Raw genomic sequence first — 16776 nt, 5'->3', positions numbered from 1 at the left:
TTTCTCTTGCTTCCAGACGTGGAGAAAAGCAGTCACTTCCCTTTTCTTCCCTATGTTAGTAATTACTGTTACATATGTGTTGTGCTTTTAAATATCTCACACTGAGCGTTAGTCTTTTGACACCCTAGAGGCAAATGTAAGGAAAAAACAATCAGCTTTTAGTGAGTTGACCCAAGCAAAAAGTGACCCAAGTTTAATCTTGGTACTTCTTATCAAAGGGAAAATGATATTAAATTGGATGCTTAAAAGCAGAATACAAAAAATAGGGGAAATATGTGCCATCTCCTTTGAGACTTGAGGTTGGGGTTCTAAGGAAATTGAATTTAAAGAACTTTGTAAAGGAGCAGGCAGTGACAAGTCTTGTAAACAATCTGTTTCTAACATGCTTAGACTTAGGGGAGCTGAGAAGTCTCAGTTAAGTGCAAGTGATCCCGGTCGAGTCGGCCATCTCCATAAGCTTTGAAATCCCCAATTTTTCTTTGCATGTTACAAAAAGGCAAACATTTTCTTACAGAGTAAGAGCTCACTCAAGGCCACTGCAGTGTATGTAGTAAATGTTTTGGCTACTAAGTTCTCTTCTGAGGTGAGAGAGAAGTCCAAGTTCCCTTAAATCTTTCTAGAAATAATAGAACCTCATGTTTGTATCTTCCTTTGTGGTTTTCGAATATTTTAATATGTGTTTTGAGTTTTAATCATGTAAACCTTTTATTTAAGTTGTGAATAGCTTGTATTTTGGGAAATGTAGATGGCTCTATGTGTGAATTAAAATTGTCAATTCCCACTATCCCAGGCCTTGGCTGACGTTGGGACCCATGACCACGACTCTGGATGGTGTGAGAGTCTGTTTCGTCAGCTACCAGCCTCTGTCTACACAATCCATCCCTTTCAGAATGTGGTTTTCTTCCCCAATATCCCATGCTCATGGACAGCAGAATTTTGTGCAACTAGTTTTCACTCTGCAAAGTAGTCAATTAATATATCCCAGAGAATATAACATGATATTGTCAGTTCGTTAGCAAAGTAGTTGATGCAGAAGATCAACAGTTGGCCTTGAGTACGTTTTGTCTCAAAGAAACAATGTGTTTTGAAATGCTGGAACACCAGCCCAGCTTTCACTTGCTACTGAAGCGGCTCAGTCTAACACTCTTCTTTTATACTTCTTTTGCCATAAACGAGCATCACAGAATCAACTCCATTGAGAACAAACTACTTACTTTGCCAACACAATTAGTTTTGTAAGAAGCCTCTGTCTTCAGATTGTTCTCCAAAGTCCAAGTTGGATGACTGTGGCTATTTTTTAATTAATATTTTTCAAGAGCTTCCTTTCTCCCAGGAGCCTCTAAGCAGATTTTGTAGGCTTTAAATGACTCTTCCACAAGGTGATTTCAATGCCATCTCACAAGCAAATAAAATAGTGACTTTCATACTTGTGGGGCTCTATTTTTCTCTCTCTCTTTTAATTCTCATAAAACCTGTCCATTGCAGGGAGTTTTTCTTCAGGGTTAGGCTATCTTCTCTCCCAAAAAGATGCTATCTTTTTGATGGACGAAAAGGCCGTGAAACCTGTCCAGCTATGAAAAAGAGTAAGAGGAGAAAAAGGTCTGGGATTTTGACCTTTCAGGGTGAAGAGCAAAAGGATTCAGTGATTATTATTATCTTTTATGGTTTATTTTTGTATTCCTGTTTCTTTTATTGCCCTTTGCTTCTTTGATAAGTGAATTTGAGTGGAAAAGCTAATTCAGATTTTCACGTTTAGTGGATAGGTGTCGCTCCCCACAAACATCCTGTAGAGGGGACTGCACCTCTGCATATTATGGGATCAGGCAGCTCAGACCTGAAGCATCATAATTGCTTGCCCTTTTAGTGCTGTGGGTTCTGATTAAAGTGTCCTATTCAGCTCAGAGTCTTTTAAAAGGAAGGTGCTAATGTGATGGTTAAAACTGAAATAGCACAGGCACAGATGCTATAACTACTTTCGTTTGTCACCGTCCTCCTTGCAAAGAGTTTTCACACATCTAATCAATGTTTCCTTTCACAAAAGACATACTCATCCTATATGTAAATACAAGCTGGACTGTGCTTGACCCCAGTGCTTCAGCCTTAATGTTGAAAACCAATAGACACAAAGGTAAAAGCAGCTGGATGCTTTTTAGTCTTTAAAGTGAAGACTCGGGTCACCTTTGGTTTGGTATAGGGGATCATTCTCTTGGAAGAGAAAAGCAGAACTCGCTCTTCTTGCAAATGAAATAGTACAAGATTCAAGGATTTCATGAGGATGAGAGAAACTTTACATGATTCTTTACAATAACTTCTGTCCTATTTTAAAACCTCACTACTTTCCAGTTTGTAAGTTGACGGCAGAATTATCAAAAATCTATTCACTAGGGAAATTTCATTGGTCTTAAACGTCTTTCAAAAACTAGAATTGGGAACTGTGAAGGCTGTGCTATTTCATAGCCACGCCTTCCGAAAGGAGCTTCAAAATAGAAGCGATATTGCAAGACATGAGATTTGCAGAACTGGACCTTTGTATAACTTGGTGTGGTTGATGTTCACTGAGACCCTGAGCTGAATGCATTGTGGGAGCCACCACCATGAACATCAATATTCTTGGCTGTTCCCCTTTATGTGCATTTTGGAGTTAAAGGTGAAATTCCATCTTTAACCCCCTTGTGGTTGTCTGAACAGTGATTAATGAACTAGATGTGATTCCCTGCAGACCTTTCAGAGGGTGGATGAAGGATGGAATTTCAGCCTTTTTTTTTTTTAAACCAGGCCTTTTGCTTAATACAGCTTTTAAAATTAATGTCCTTTTTTGAATGCCAAGAAAACAAAGGAAATTTCTCAAAAGTGTATGCAGCTTGACACAATAGGCTTTAATTGGTGTCAAGGAGATGTTAGGGAGAATGGGAAAATGCCCATTTAGCTGATAAGACTGCGAAGTGGAGCCTTGTTATGAGCTGTCATCTCAATGTGTATTTAAGCTATAGCAAAACTGAAACATATTTGCCATATAGATCATAATGACTCCAAAGGAGCCATTATACTCTATTATGTAATTACATAATCAAAGCATGCATAGTAATCAGCTTTTGGAATTCAATGCTAATCAAACATACCTATAGTATGTGTTTAAGCTAAAATAGAGAACGTTAATTTGCCATTAGTCAACTAAACAAGAATGTGTATACAGAATATTCATGAATAGCTTAATGTTGTGTCAGATGATATTTTTTGTTGTGTATTCAGGGGAAATCAATGATTTTAATTGAAGAAAAAACCAGTACTGAGGAAGATTACTCTTTAACTTGCCGTTCAAAAATTTGCCTCACCTTTTACTGATCATAAAGGAGATTAGATTAAACTCAGTATTTTTTTCCTTCCATAAGCTCAAGTGATAGAGCAGTAATTGTATTACAGGAGATTCTTGTGAGCGCCTGACCATCTCCATGCTATAGAACACAGGACACATTGTTGTAAACACTACATGTAAAACAAAGCTTTAAAAAAATAAACCTTGAGCACATATTGCTTTTGCAATTAGAAACAAATTAATAAATGTTATTTAGAAATAGCCAAGAATAGCAATACGTTGACGACCCATAGGAGATGTGGCCTCTGCTCTTGGCTGTGCCTCACACTTGCCATGTGATCTTAGGCCTCTCTCCTCCCTAGGTCTCTGTGTCTTCATCTATAAAATGAGAGAGTTGATCTCTAGGTTCCTTTGATTCCAGATGGGTTCTACGGAAAAGGAGGTGACACAAATGAAATGTTTTGGTCACTGTCACATACTCTTGCCCACTCAGTTGTTTGTTGAGTTGGTTCAGTTGATTTTAACTCTGAGGTCGTGAGCTCTGTGGTTCGCATTCACAATTATTTTGACCATTGAGTAGAAAGTCCTTGGAGCAGACAATCAACATATTCGCCTTCACTGTTTGGGATGGCAAAACGTGGATGAGGATCAAAAAGGTTAAGAGAAGCTTTGTAAACAGCACTCAGATTGAATGCTTTTGATTTTTACATAAACATTCAAGTATTCACAAAGGTTGAAGTATTGCCTCTCTTTGAAATAAAGAATTGTATTTATGTTGAAGAGGTCTCACCCTCACCTTAATCCACGTGTGATGGACCCATCCTATTGGACGTTGGTTCTTACTGTCTCTTCTCTGCACATTGGATGACTAAAAATGTTGCTGTAATATTTAAATGGGACTAAATTCTTTCATCAAAAGCTTTCGTGGCTTGAACTTCAAATAATTTATTTTCAAATTACTTTTACTGTAATTCTTATTAATTCAAATAGGTTTCTGATTTGATATAAAACTCTGTAAATGCAAGGAACAGTTTAATGAATTGAAAGATAGGATTGAGTCTTTTAAAGGAAATGTACAAAATATGCTGACGGTAATTGCTTAGATAGAAATCAAATCTTAATGGCTTTGTTAATGATTTGTAGTGAACACCGTGTTTACGTTGACTTGGGGGAACATATGCAGTTAGAAAGATTTTTCCCTCTGGGTTTCAACAGAATCTTAATTTGTTTTTTCCTGAAATTTACTCAATTCTGTGCTAGCTCTCAGAGATGGTAGCAGGAATTGTGGTCCCTTTATTGGTGACGGTTTTATTTGAGCAGGGGTAGGGGTTATTCTTTCAAGTTGGGCCACATAACTAACATGGTTGTTAAAATGGCATCCACTAGAAATGAGAACGGGTGCAAAGCCATTTGAAGCTTCAAGGCACAGAAGGCTCTCCTACTAATAGAAAACAAGGTTTCCAAAAGCATGCGAGTCCTTTGCTTCTTTGGAAAGTCTAATCTTAGGTACGTCTTGGAGGAAAAAAAATTAATAATCCTAAGCCTTTAATTCATGTGAAATTTCAAGAACTGTGGTGGGTTTTAAAATTAATGAGTGCATTGACCATCGGCTGGATGATGTTTTTTTTTTGGATAACCTTTATTTTTGGTTCAACTTTTGCCTATTTGGACAACCTGACTGTGCTAATTTAATGTTAGCTTCAGTCTTCATACAGCAGAAAGAAAAAAAGCGGGTTTCCCTAATATGATTTTGCTACTGAAGGAGCAGGTCAGGGGGCTTTATTTGCTCTCTCTCTGGGCAAACTGTCTTCCTTAAGAGTCATTGGTGCTCCTCGGTGTCAGTAAGAGTTTACATAGCTGCCATAGTATAAACCGAAATCTGTTCTAACTATGACTTGCCCTTTTATTATAGACTTGACTGGAGAGACTCCCCGGTGTAAATGAAGTGCTTTATTTATTAACAGCCAGGCAGCGGGGGCGTGAGCGCTCGGTGCCGGCAAATGCCGGCCGCGCACTGGTAATAAAGGCGTTCTCCCGGGGCAGAGTGTGCGATGCCGACAGGAGCCGCAGTAGTAAACAATATGTTTTACATTCAGGATGGTTTCTCTCTCATCTTGAAGTGTGTAATTGTGTTATGGATAAATTATGGAAATAAAAAAAATCAGAAGTTGCTCATAGGGAAGTAACCCTCTTTAAAAACAAGTAAATTTTCCAAGGCAGAGCGAGTAGAACCTTGGCAGCGAGTCCTCATGTTGGCTGGTTGAGAAGTACAAGCTGTATGGGCTGGAGAAGCTGACAGAACTGGGTTCAAACACCAGCTCGGCCACTTAGCTGAATTTCCTTGGGCAACTCCTTTCGATTTCTCCGCATCTCAGATTCCTAATCTTTAAAGTGGGAATGTTGGAAACTCCAGGTGTTCGAGAGGGAAAAGTGTGTGAAGCAACCAGCTCTGGGTAAAAGCTGCCTTCCCCACTTGTCTGTGTGTGAGAACGCCATTTCCCATTTCAGGGTCTTCCTTTAAGATTCGCCCTCTCATCCCCTTCACGGGGCATACTTTTGATTGAATAGATTCCAATCGATGCTAGTGTTTTGTGTAATGCCATTTAAATAGAGTTTACAACAAAATGAGGTTTTAGGAAAGAGTCCATGAGTTAAGTTAATTGAAGATCGAATTAATAGGGGATTTATGAGCCAGCTGCACCCCCATCCCCACTCCAGCCCTAACCAGCTCGCTGAAATGGTCATTACTAATCATGAAAATAAATTTTGTCTTTTTTTTTAGATAATATGCTTTCTCTTCCTTGTAATGAATGTCTAGCAACTTCTAGTTTCCTATGGGAGAGTTGCATGTGAGTGAATGGGCCTCTCCAATGCCAGAATTTTTTATTTTTAGAAATTGTGGGGCAAATAGGAAAAGTATAGGGAATACAGTTGCTGGTATAAATTAAAATCCATGGGGCCGGCCCGGTGGCGCAGTGGTTAAGTGTGCACGTTCCACTTCGGCAGCCCAGGGTTTGCTGGTTTGGATCCCAGGTGCGGACGTGGCACTGCTTGGCAAGCCATGCTGTGGTAGGCGTCCCACGTATAAAGTGGAGAAAGATGGGCACAGACTTCCTCAGCAAAAAGAGGAGGATTGGTGGCAGATGTTAGCTAAGGGCTAATCTTCTTTAAAAAAAAAAAATTCCAGTTTGATTCCATCTCCTACACATCACCCATATGTACTAATTAGCAGTCAAAAATGTCTATACGTATCAGACGTTGTTCCACCCTTAAAATAAATTACCTTGCTGTTAGCAGCCTTATTTAATGGCCATGGTATATTGTACCTACTTGATTTGTTTTGCCCAGAACATGTGCTCTTTTTGCCTTGACAGTATATCTGCTAATTGAGTTTTAGAAAATTGGAGAGGTTTTTAAAATGGATTATATAAGAAAGGCACGAAAGTTGCCTGTTTGTATCCTTCTGCTACACATCAAACTGTGTTTTGTAACAACCTAATTGTCATGATATCTATTTCAAGGGGAAATTTATCAAGTCACAGTGCACCCTTCTATTGGGAAGAAATATTTGAGGATGTGAGCAGAAATTATTTTTACATAAAGGCTCCAGGCAGTTAAGAGTACTGACATACATATCATATTTTCATCACTGTCATTCACTTTCTTTGCCTCAAATAAATAGGTCATTATTATTCCATTGCAGCCATCTTATGGTGCCTTGAAGTATGGAGCTCTGTTTAATATAACTGCTGTCCAGCTGACCCATATAATTTATTGGTGATTTTTACAGAGTGACATCCTTGGGCCACCACCATCAGCCAAGGCACTTTGATACCATTCAGCAAAATATTTCATTATCACTTATAATTTTTTACCGTTAGTGTTGTAACCATGTTAACATAGCTAGGAATTGTCATTTTCTGAGACACTGGGTTTTAGGTTGACCGTAGCAATTTCAAAAAATAATACAGTAATGATGATGATACCACCATGGATTTGCAGAGTACATTATCTGCCAGAGCACAGCGAGAGCAAAAATCTACAGATGGCAAAAATTTTATCTGAACAATTTACTCAATAATGACACATTAAAGTGATCTGGTCTTATATTACTTAATTATAAGTAATAATTAAGACTATTTAGATGTTTAAAGAAAGAAACAAAAACTTTCTGATTCTGTGGTGTTACCTTCATTGCTTAAAACACAAAATCATGGTCAACTCCTGTCTGCTCCTGTCTCCTGTGTAAATGTTTTACAGCTTTAATATGAACGTAAATACTTCTCAGAATATGCTAGGATTCCAAGTAAAGACTGAAGTTAAAGTGTATAGTTATTTCCACAGAAACTGTTCTATTAGAGCATAATTGAATTGCCGCTGGCTGTCCGTCCCCGTAGCTGCACGATAGTGGTCAGGATCTGTATGTTGAAGGGGTTAGGGCCTGTCACCAGGTAGCCTTTCCATGTGTTCCTTCTGTAAATTGAAGATTCTTATTTGTGTTGCTAGTAAACCTCTTATAGGTAGAAGAAATCTCTCCCACAACCCAGTGGACCCCATTGGGTATTCCAGTCTCCTCAAGGCAAGTCCCATGACTTGAGACAGTTACAGCATTCGAATCATGCAGTTTAAGTTTTCCTTAATTTTCTTACTAGATTGGGTTACCCTGAGGAGATAAGGGTATTGTCCTTTCTGTACATACTTTTACGAGGACCAGCAAAACCACCTTGAAAAGCTGGCTTGATTGGCAGGAGTTCCCTTGTCCTTGTTGTTTTCTCAAATCTGGGAATAAACTGCTCCCTCCAGCTGGGTTCTGAATTCTGTGTTTGTCACAGTAATCCACTGAGGAAGAAATAAGCATCCCTTCGATTTTTCTGATCGCTTTTTCCCTTTGTTGTGATCCTATAACACTGTTCAGCCCACCAAGCTCGCACTGCCGGATCAAGCCGGGAACATTTGCCCTTTCCATCTGCAAGCCCCGTGGGCCTGCGTTCTCACACCCAGGTTAATTCCTGGGTCTGAGATCTCAAGGTCGGGTTGCATTTTGGTTTGCTGCTTGAGCACCAAGAATTTTTGTTTATCTGGGGCTCTAATAATTTCTTCCTTATCCCTTAGGTTTCCTCTTTTCTAATCCTCTACCAGAGGCTGAGCTATTTCTAGGTGGATTTGGCCTAAAGCCATCTTAGACACCCCTTCTCGTACTTCCCACTGTGTCCTGCCAAAAAAGGATCCTTCAGCAGAAATACGATAGCAGGTGGAAATCCTCCATTGACTCTAATTGCATCTCTATTTATGCTGGCTCTTTTTTTTTTTAGAAGAGTATTTATCTTTGACCTTTCTTTCCTAATGTGACACAATATTTTAAGCAATGAAGAAGCCACTGAGTTGATGTGTAAGTACATAGAGAGCTCCTTGAGAGGGACGGTGAGCTTTCATTCTTGTATCCACACTATTCCCGACACATAATAGTTGCTTAATAAATGTTTGGCTATGACATCTAGAGAAATGATGATGATGGCAGCTATCATTTATTCAGTTTTGTGAGAAGCTAGACACAGTGCTGAATGCTTTATTATCTTTCTTAGTCCTCCCAACAGCTCTGAGAGAATTTTTAATTGCTATCCCCATTTTGCAGATGGGAAAGTGGTTCACGGACTTGAAATAATTTACCTGAGATCAGGCAGCTAAAAAATAATTGCTCTCTTCCCCGGCCCTGATTAACCATTACACCTGTTGCCTGTACTACACTTTGTGTTCTCTAAGTGGGGATTAGGTGTCAGTTTCCACCCACATTGTAGCTTCCTAAAGGCTAGGACAATGTCATGTACTTCTCTAGCCCCTGCCATGCCAGGTGCAGAATTGGACATTCAACAATTGCTTCATCTTTTGCTTTTGAATTGAACTCTCCTCACCTCCTACCCGTGTCGTGGATCAGTTAGGACATTTATGAGGGGCCCTGGCCACTGTCACTAAGCTTAGAAGCAACAAGCTAGAACAGATCTGGAGATAAGCCTTCTATCAGTGGCTCTGAAAGCCTTGACCTTTTGACATGTTCTGAAAGAGATTTTCTAAATGGCTAGAAGGGGGTGGTCTGCAGAAAGGACATGGTTCAGGACTGCCTGGGACTTTGGGGGAGTCAAGAAGGCGTGAGTTTCTGAGAGCAAAGTAACAAACTGAACTGTAAGCTTTGCCGGAATTGTCCTGAGATTCCAAAGAGTCGAAGTCGGGTAGGTGCTCACTCCCACACAACAAATAACAGAACCGCCTATACATTAGCAATGGCCACTTCCACTGACAAGACGAGATTGTTTACCGAACCCTCCCACCTACATCTATTAAGCGGCCCCTTGAGTTTTCTGTGAGGTGACCAAATAGCTTTGCTCAAGGGCGTGTGAGCTACGGTTGAGTAGACTCCCCTCTCCATTGGTGAGAGCTGCAGCCTCACAAAAGCCAGTACTCTGCCCTCTCCATGTCTCTCCAGCACACTACTCAGCTAGTGTGAACGCCTGGAGGCTAGATCGTTGGGATCACAACTTTTGAGAGCATGTCGGTTCCAGGCTTAGTTCTCTTTTGCCCTAGATCTATCTCAGATTAATAGACTCATTTCGTGGGCTGTGGAGAAAGGTGTGTGAGCCATACCTAGTGTACTACTGGTGTCCATTTTCTAATGCACTTCTTGTTTCTCATTTTAATTGATTCCATTAACCAAATTTTCGTTGATGGAACTTTTTCTCTGACGTTTCTTTCTCCTTTTTTAAAGGTGATGGACAGAATTTGTTTACGAAAGACGTGACAGTGATCGAGGGAGAAGTTGCAACCATCAGCTGCCAAGTCAATAAGAGCGACGACTCTGTGATTCAACTCCTGAATCCCAACAGGCAGACCATTTATTTCAGGGACTTCAGGCGTAAGTTTCCATCTTTATAGTATTAGATGGCAACTCTTTTTCCTACATGTTGTCTTGATAAAGAGATTGCCGAGGCCTCCTTTTTTTAATTTAACGTTAGATGCTTAAGGTTGAGTCAGTTCTTCAGAGGGAAGAAGAGACATGCAATCATAATCTTTCTACTTAATAGAAACTGTGAATGGTCCCTTTTAAAAGTAAGGCAGTCTTACTTTGCAATAGGAATTGATTGTAGTAATTCAAGGTGAATTGCAATTGAGTCCCAAATACTTAGCTGGCACAAACAACTCAAATAGGGTAAGGCAAGGAAAATACAGCATTCTGAAAGGTAATCTGTTTGGTTTGAAGATTGAAGTTTCCAAGACAATCTGTGCCTATAAAGACAAAACCAAATCCTGTGTCACCTTAGCCTCTGGTGTATAGAGGTGTCCCCGTGCTGAAAATCTTTCCAAATGTGATATCACAAAAGCCAATAATCAAAACTTAATTGTGTATCATAGAAAATGGTTCAAATGGGTGTCAGGGCTTGGCAAGAGCAGAAATAAGGTCTTTCGAAAAATTCTTATTTGAAAACATTGGTGCCTAAACAAAGCAGGTGTTGAGCATGTCCCTTCCCATCTGCTTGACCCCCTTCTCCCCAGCGCCTCAGAACATTCGTGACGTGTGGAGAGAGTTGATAAATCTAAGGAACATTTGAGAGGATGAAGGAGGGTAAAAGGAGAAAAGCCATCTAGCCTTTTCCAAAATCAATATAAAGACTTTAAAAGTGAATATTTAAAATAAATAAAAGGTTTTTTTTTTTTTTTTTAACCTATTATTACTTTTGTGGTGACTCTGATTTCCTCGTGCCTCCTCAGTTTCATGCTGTGAAGCTGAATGTAGTTAGAAAACTGCAGGGTGGGTCAAAGGCCTCTGTCACCCCGGGTCCCGGACTTTTGGCAGCTCCACCTCAAATCACACCAAACAATATCAAGTACAAAGATGCTTGCAAGTTAAACAGGATCCTTTTGCTGTCAAGTTTAAAAAAAATTATTTTCATTTTGCTTTTGAAATTACCACTAATGAATTTTTGATTTCTTTCATAATTTGGAACCACTGTTTTTTTAAGACCTCAGCTTTTGAGAGACAATATAAAAGCCTGTGGGCCCCACTCCCCGAACTTTCAGTGCCCAGAGCGGGCTCAGGGCCTGCCCTTTGCTTCTGTTTTCATTTTGCCCATCTCCCATGGAAAATCTGAAACAATTTATGAGTAAGGGCTGAAAACAGGCAGCACTTAGAATTGTGGCAAGGTGTGTGTGTGAGTGTGTTTCCTTTAGGACGGGGTTATTTGTCTACATGCAGCTATTGGGGGAGCCCAGAACAGTAATTCAGGAAGCACAAAGAAGTACCCAACGGGTGCAGAAGGACTTACTCAAGTTTTCTCCTCTGTAACTGCCTCTCTCGGCACCTGACTTCTTCCCCCGCTAGAGAAGGAAAGTAGACTGTCTATCATCTTTCCCACGGTCACTAGCTCTGTGTTTTGTTACAGCTTTGAAGGACAGCAGGTTTCAGCTGCTGAATTTTTCTAGCAGTGAACTCAAAGTGTCGTTGACGAACGTCTCCATTTCTGATGAAGGAAGATACTTTTGCCAGCTGTACACTGACCCCCCACAGGAAAGTTACACCACGATCACTGTCCTGGGTAAGAGCGCGTGGGGGCGTGTCCTGGGAGCGGAGTGGGATGGCTCTTACTACCAGATGGCTTCCAGCCACGAGGAGAAGGTTAATGGTAAATTTTACTGTTCCAACTTGTTTTAGGAAGGATCACCGCCCATCTTGCTGAATTTTAAAAATAGCCTATTTTACCAAACACTCTAAGGAATGGCAATCAGCAGTCTTTATAGATTCCACCTGCTCTTGGGTTTCAAACCGCCCCCCCTCCACCCTCCACCCCCCACCCCAAAGCTTCTGAAGCAAAGATCAAGAGAATTCAGAGCCCTCAAATGAATCACTCACCACGTGAAATGCCATCGCTTCTAACTACCAGGGGTTTTTTCCCTTCTGTGCAGGAGAGGGGGAGACCAGCTACTACATCTGTACCCCGTGCAGATTCCGTTATGAAATCTGCTTAATGATTTTTCCTTGTGAGTTACATCCTTGCTTAATAGCGTTGATCTTCTTTTCTTTGGCTTTACTTATTGCCTTGTTTATTGCTTATACTCTAGATTATGCTGTAAAAATCATACCCCATGAACACATACTTTGCCACAAAATTGCAACCATTGGATGTAAAAGAATCAAGAGCTTCTAGGGAAAGAAGGCTGATAATAAGCAAGGACTGTTGACAGGCTGCTGGGTCCCCCTCTCGTGAGTTGCATGTCTTCATTTATGATCGCCAGATTGTGACTTTCAGCAAAATCCCAGTAGCCAGGTTTCCATGTCTGTATTTTGATATAGTCAGCAGATATTCCTGTGTTGAAGGTGGTCTGAATTAGTCACCTTTTCGACAAACATATACCCCAGTGCATAACACCAGCTGATCTAGATTTTCGCAACTGAGTTTTCAAGGGCGTACACTATAGCGTGAGGCAAGATCTCTGATTTACACCTTTGGGAAGATGATGAATCAAAGTCTATTTGAGGCGGCAGACGGCAGCTTTTCGGTGTAATGATATGAAGATTAAAGAGGAAAGATAAATATGAAGGACTTTTTGCTTAGTGTGTGTGAACATATATGTATTTATGGATGTACATATTGAGCTGCTGTCTCATTACTTTATTTAAACACAGCTATAAAAGGGAAAATATTTTTTTATTCATTAAACTAAAACATATCCCTAAGGCTCACATATGTGTTCTTGATAAGAGGAATGCTGATTTTGGGAAGTCATGTTTCAAGTCTGGCCGTACCATTTGTGATGTGGTCTGTGTTTGATGACAGACGCCTTTCCGGTGTTCATGTTTCTCTCTAATTGTGGCTTTAATCCGTATTAGACCTGCAGAAATAATAAGCATGAAAGGTTTCGGTGGGATGACTATTTTGGTATTTTGCAGATGTACCAAAATCACAAGCATGCATTTGAACTTTTCTGTCCATCTCCTTGTGGAGAAGTATTTGAAAACACTGGTGGCCTTTTGGAATAAGTCATTTGCTGCATAGTTGACCATCTGCCCATTGACCCGGCATTGTTTATGGCATTTCCACAAAAGTGACAGCAATAAAAAGGAATACGCTTACATCATTTTGAATTTTCAGAATGTTTCACTGCATATACCTTTAAGTCTGAATGTCTTTATTTCACAGAAGGAAATGAGAATGAAAGAGGTTAGCCATCTTGCCCAGATTACAAAGCACATGGTGAGAATCAAGGATCGTAGGCTTTGAAACAGACCTTCCTGTCCTGCCTCACAACCTTGAGTCTGCCAGCCTAGGTCGTTTTCAGTAAAATCCTGAATGCTGCTCTTTCAAGATTTTTTCCCTGAAGATGCACATCTTTTGTTTTCAGGAGTATATCTGGGCATTAGCAAGCAGTTACTGCCTGTCAGTTTCTGGCGTCTGGTGCATTTGTCCTCAGACCCCCTGGATCGGGCCAGTTTGATTGAATACACCCAGTGTGTAGGAGTCCCCATGCCAGCACTAGACTTTTGAGAGGCGTTTATGCCTATAATCCTTTTGGAGGGCTGATTATTCCGGAAGTAATAGGTTGCTGCTTGTATTGTATAGAAGCATTAACTTAAATATACTTGAAAGTAATACTAGTAGATGCTCTTTTTGCAGATATTATGCATTCATTTAATATTCTTTCGATTGAATTTACTCTAGGATTCCTTGATGGAGTAAAATTGTTGTCATCAATGTTTGAGTCTTTCATATTCCAAAATCTGACAATTTCCACTGATACTCATATATTCAAGTCTCTTCCCTAAGGTTTATAGTTTTCAGATATTATAACAAATGAAGAATGATATATTAGCATTTTCGTTTCTATCTATGGTTCTCTGAAAAGGGCTCCGAATATACTTACACAGCTGTCAAACTTCTTGATAGGTTGAAGATGCTCATTTTGGTGCATGTGTCTAATGGTTGTTTGAAGCATTCAGCAAAAATTTCAGCATAATTATAAGACTTAGGGTATTCTGTTAGTGACTATTATGTTTATTATCTTATCCATGTAAAAACTGAGCACTCTCCTATGATGTTTTGCATGCATTTGGGTGCCTTTTAGGCTATTCATTCACTCCTTCCACTTGTATTGAGTTTGTTTCTCTCTCCAGATCATCGTGTGGGACTCTCTTTATACTACTGTTCATGGGAGGAGTTGAACGAGAAAGAGAATACACTGCTTTAAGATTAATATAGTTTTAATAGTAGCTAATATTATCACAGTCCTGTCCTTCTAAGATTAGTGTTCACTCTTAAGATTCCAGGAACAGGAGAGCCTAATTATTTTAAAGGGACTTAGAGTGAGATTTCATGTACTGATCAGCTTTAAGACCCTTCTTTTGTTGTAATTAACATGACTCATCTTGATATTGCTGATTTTTTTTTAAATGTTGTAGGCGTAATGTTTATAATTAGCACTCTTATAGATTTCAGGTTAGCTGAGAACAACCTTGACATTTCTCTGCTGTTTTCTAGTATTTCCCTGTACGTGATTTTCATTCAGGTTTTCATCTATATGCACCTCCTTAGATTACCTTTGGTTACTTTCATTAATGGCTGCAGGGAGTTTTTATTAAATGTGTGTGTTCAGTGGACCATGTATAAGTATATTCTCTGGTTAGTAGCAATTTTAATTCATTTTCCCTACAAATGGATTTTTATACTTTACCAACCTCTTTTGTATTAGAGTGGATGTTAGGAAGTTAAAGGGAAAACAGTAGAATTAATAGACCAAAATAAACTTAAAGATTTTCTTATCCAACACTGTTTTTTCAGAAAGATAGACTTAAATCACCCCGTTTATATTTTCTAAAGCTGTCTTGCTCTAAAAAAAAAAAAAAAATCAGAGAGAAGTCAGCTTTATAACTGATATCAATAAACCATTAGGATTCACATTATCAGATTGTATTTTATATTTGTAAACCAAATAAGTGTCACTGTACTTGACTGTTTCTTCTTCTAATCTTAGTAAGGATCAGAAATACTCGTCACAATCTTGAGAAAACTCTTTATAGACTTGGAAGAAAATCATTCAACTGTTTCTTAGGATGCTCTTCTCAACAATAAGCAAGTCCTTTATTTTTCTACACTGGTCACATTTTTCCAACACTTGAAGTTTTCCTCATGTTTACCTTAGGCAGCAAGTTAAAAATGATGTCAGCTCTTCAGAATGATAATCCTAGGAGCTACAGGAATCACTCTGAAGGGCTAGGGAACTTTACAGTATATCTGTTGCTATAGAGGAGGAATTAGCATGGATGATACAAAACAACAGGTAACCCAGCTAAGGACCTGTTTGCTGCCAGTCACGCCCTCAGCCCCTAAACAAAATCTAAGAAACATTGGTAAATTGTCCTCTGGCCTTTTTTATACCTACATCCTTGCCATCTCCTTACTTTGAACCAGCGGACATTGTTGATAACGTAGGAAGAACAGGCCATCATCTTTATGACCGTCTCCATCTTTTGAAGAGAAGAAATTCTTCCTCCACTAAGAAATACCACAAAGATGAACAGCTGGTGGAGGTTATGAGAAGCCTGTGATGAGGAGAGCTAAGATGCCTTCAGGTCCAGCATGAAAAAGGAGAGAATGAAGGAAAGATACCCAGGAACATGCAGAAAACAAATATCTGACAAAGACTACGTTTGAAGCGAAATGCTGTTGAGACCTGGCAGTGCTGTGTGCTGGAACCTTTAACAACTTCTGGGTCTGTTCCCGACAAGAAGATTCCTGGGTTACTGCAGAGTGACCATCAAGGCTTTCCTCCCGAAATTATCCACGCGAACTGGAATCTGAACTGCTCCACTCGGTAGTATTTTCCAGGAAAGAGAGCTCTGTGTGTTACAGTAGCTTTAGGTATTTGCCCTCCTTGTCGTATCCCAAGAGAGCACCTTCCTTGAGTATCCCATAATCAATTTGAGTTCCCTTAAATTGAGAGGTATCGTATCAATTACATTACTCAACTACAATTCTCTTTGAGAATCATTGTGCATGTCACCATCAAAAATTACCTTCATCACTCTATTTTTTATTTTTGCCTGGACCTTGAAAGAAATTGTGATTGTTTGTCTTTGATTCCTGCATTTGTGGGGAGGACATTCCTAGGTCTTTGACTCCTTAGTTGTTTCTTTTTTATCCCTCTTACTCTGCTCCTCATAGCTCACCAAGATCTTATTTTCTTTAGGCTTGGACAGTCTTTTCCTCTGACATTTGCTCTAACTGTAGCATTTCTTTTCAGTATTCCTATTATACTGCACTCAGAATTCAGTAGTATTTGTTGGTCCTAAACATCTAGTCTCTCTGTGTATTCCCTATGAACTATCTGGGTACGTGTGATGAAAATCTATAACCCTCCCGATTGTCATCCAGCAAGGATGAGCTACGTTGAGGCAACGGCTCGCTGAAGTCATCCCATTTACT

The 16776-nt window shown here is 39.6% G+C and overlaps 1 protein-coding gene across 6 annotated transcripts in view; it reads left to right on the top strand.

Moving 5' to 3' along the window:
• Positions 1 to 16776, top strand: part of CADM1 (cell adhesion molecule 1) — a 314159-nt gene that overhangs the window by 238406 nt on the left and 58977 nt on the right. For all 6 annotated transcript variants that reach the window (XM_005611590.4, XM_001502307.7, XM_005611589.4 and 3 more), the window contains exons 2-3: positions 10071 to 10217; positions 11743 to 11895. In XM_005611590.4, coding sequence (XP_005611647.1) covers positions 10071 to 10217; positions 11743 to 11895 — 300 coding nt within the window. The remainder of the gene's footprint in view (positions 1 to 10070; positions 10218 to 11742; positions 11896 to 16776) is intronic.

Source organism: Equus caballus, chromosome 7, assembly GCF_041296265.1.
Source record: "Equus caballus isolate H_3958 breed thoroughbred chromosome 7, TB-T2T, whole genome shotgun sequence".
Lineage (NCBI taxonomy): Eukaryota > Metazoa > Chordata > Mammalia > Perissodactyla > Equidae > Equus > Equus caballus.
Note: the sequence above shows the minus strand (reverse complement) of the source record. Positions and strands in the feature narration are given on the sequence as shown.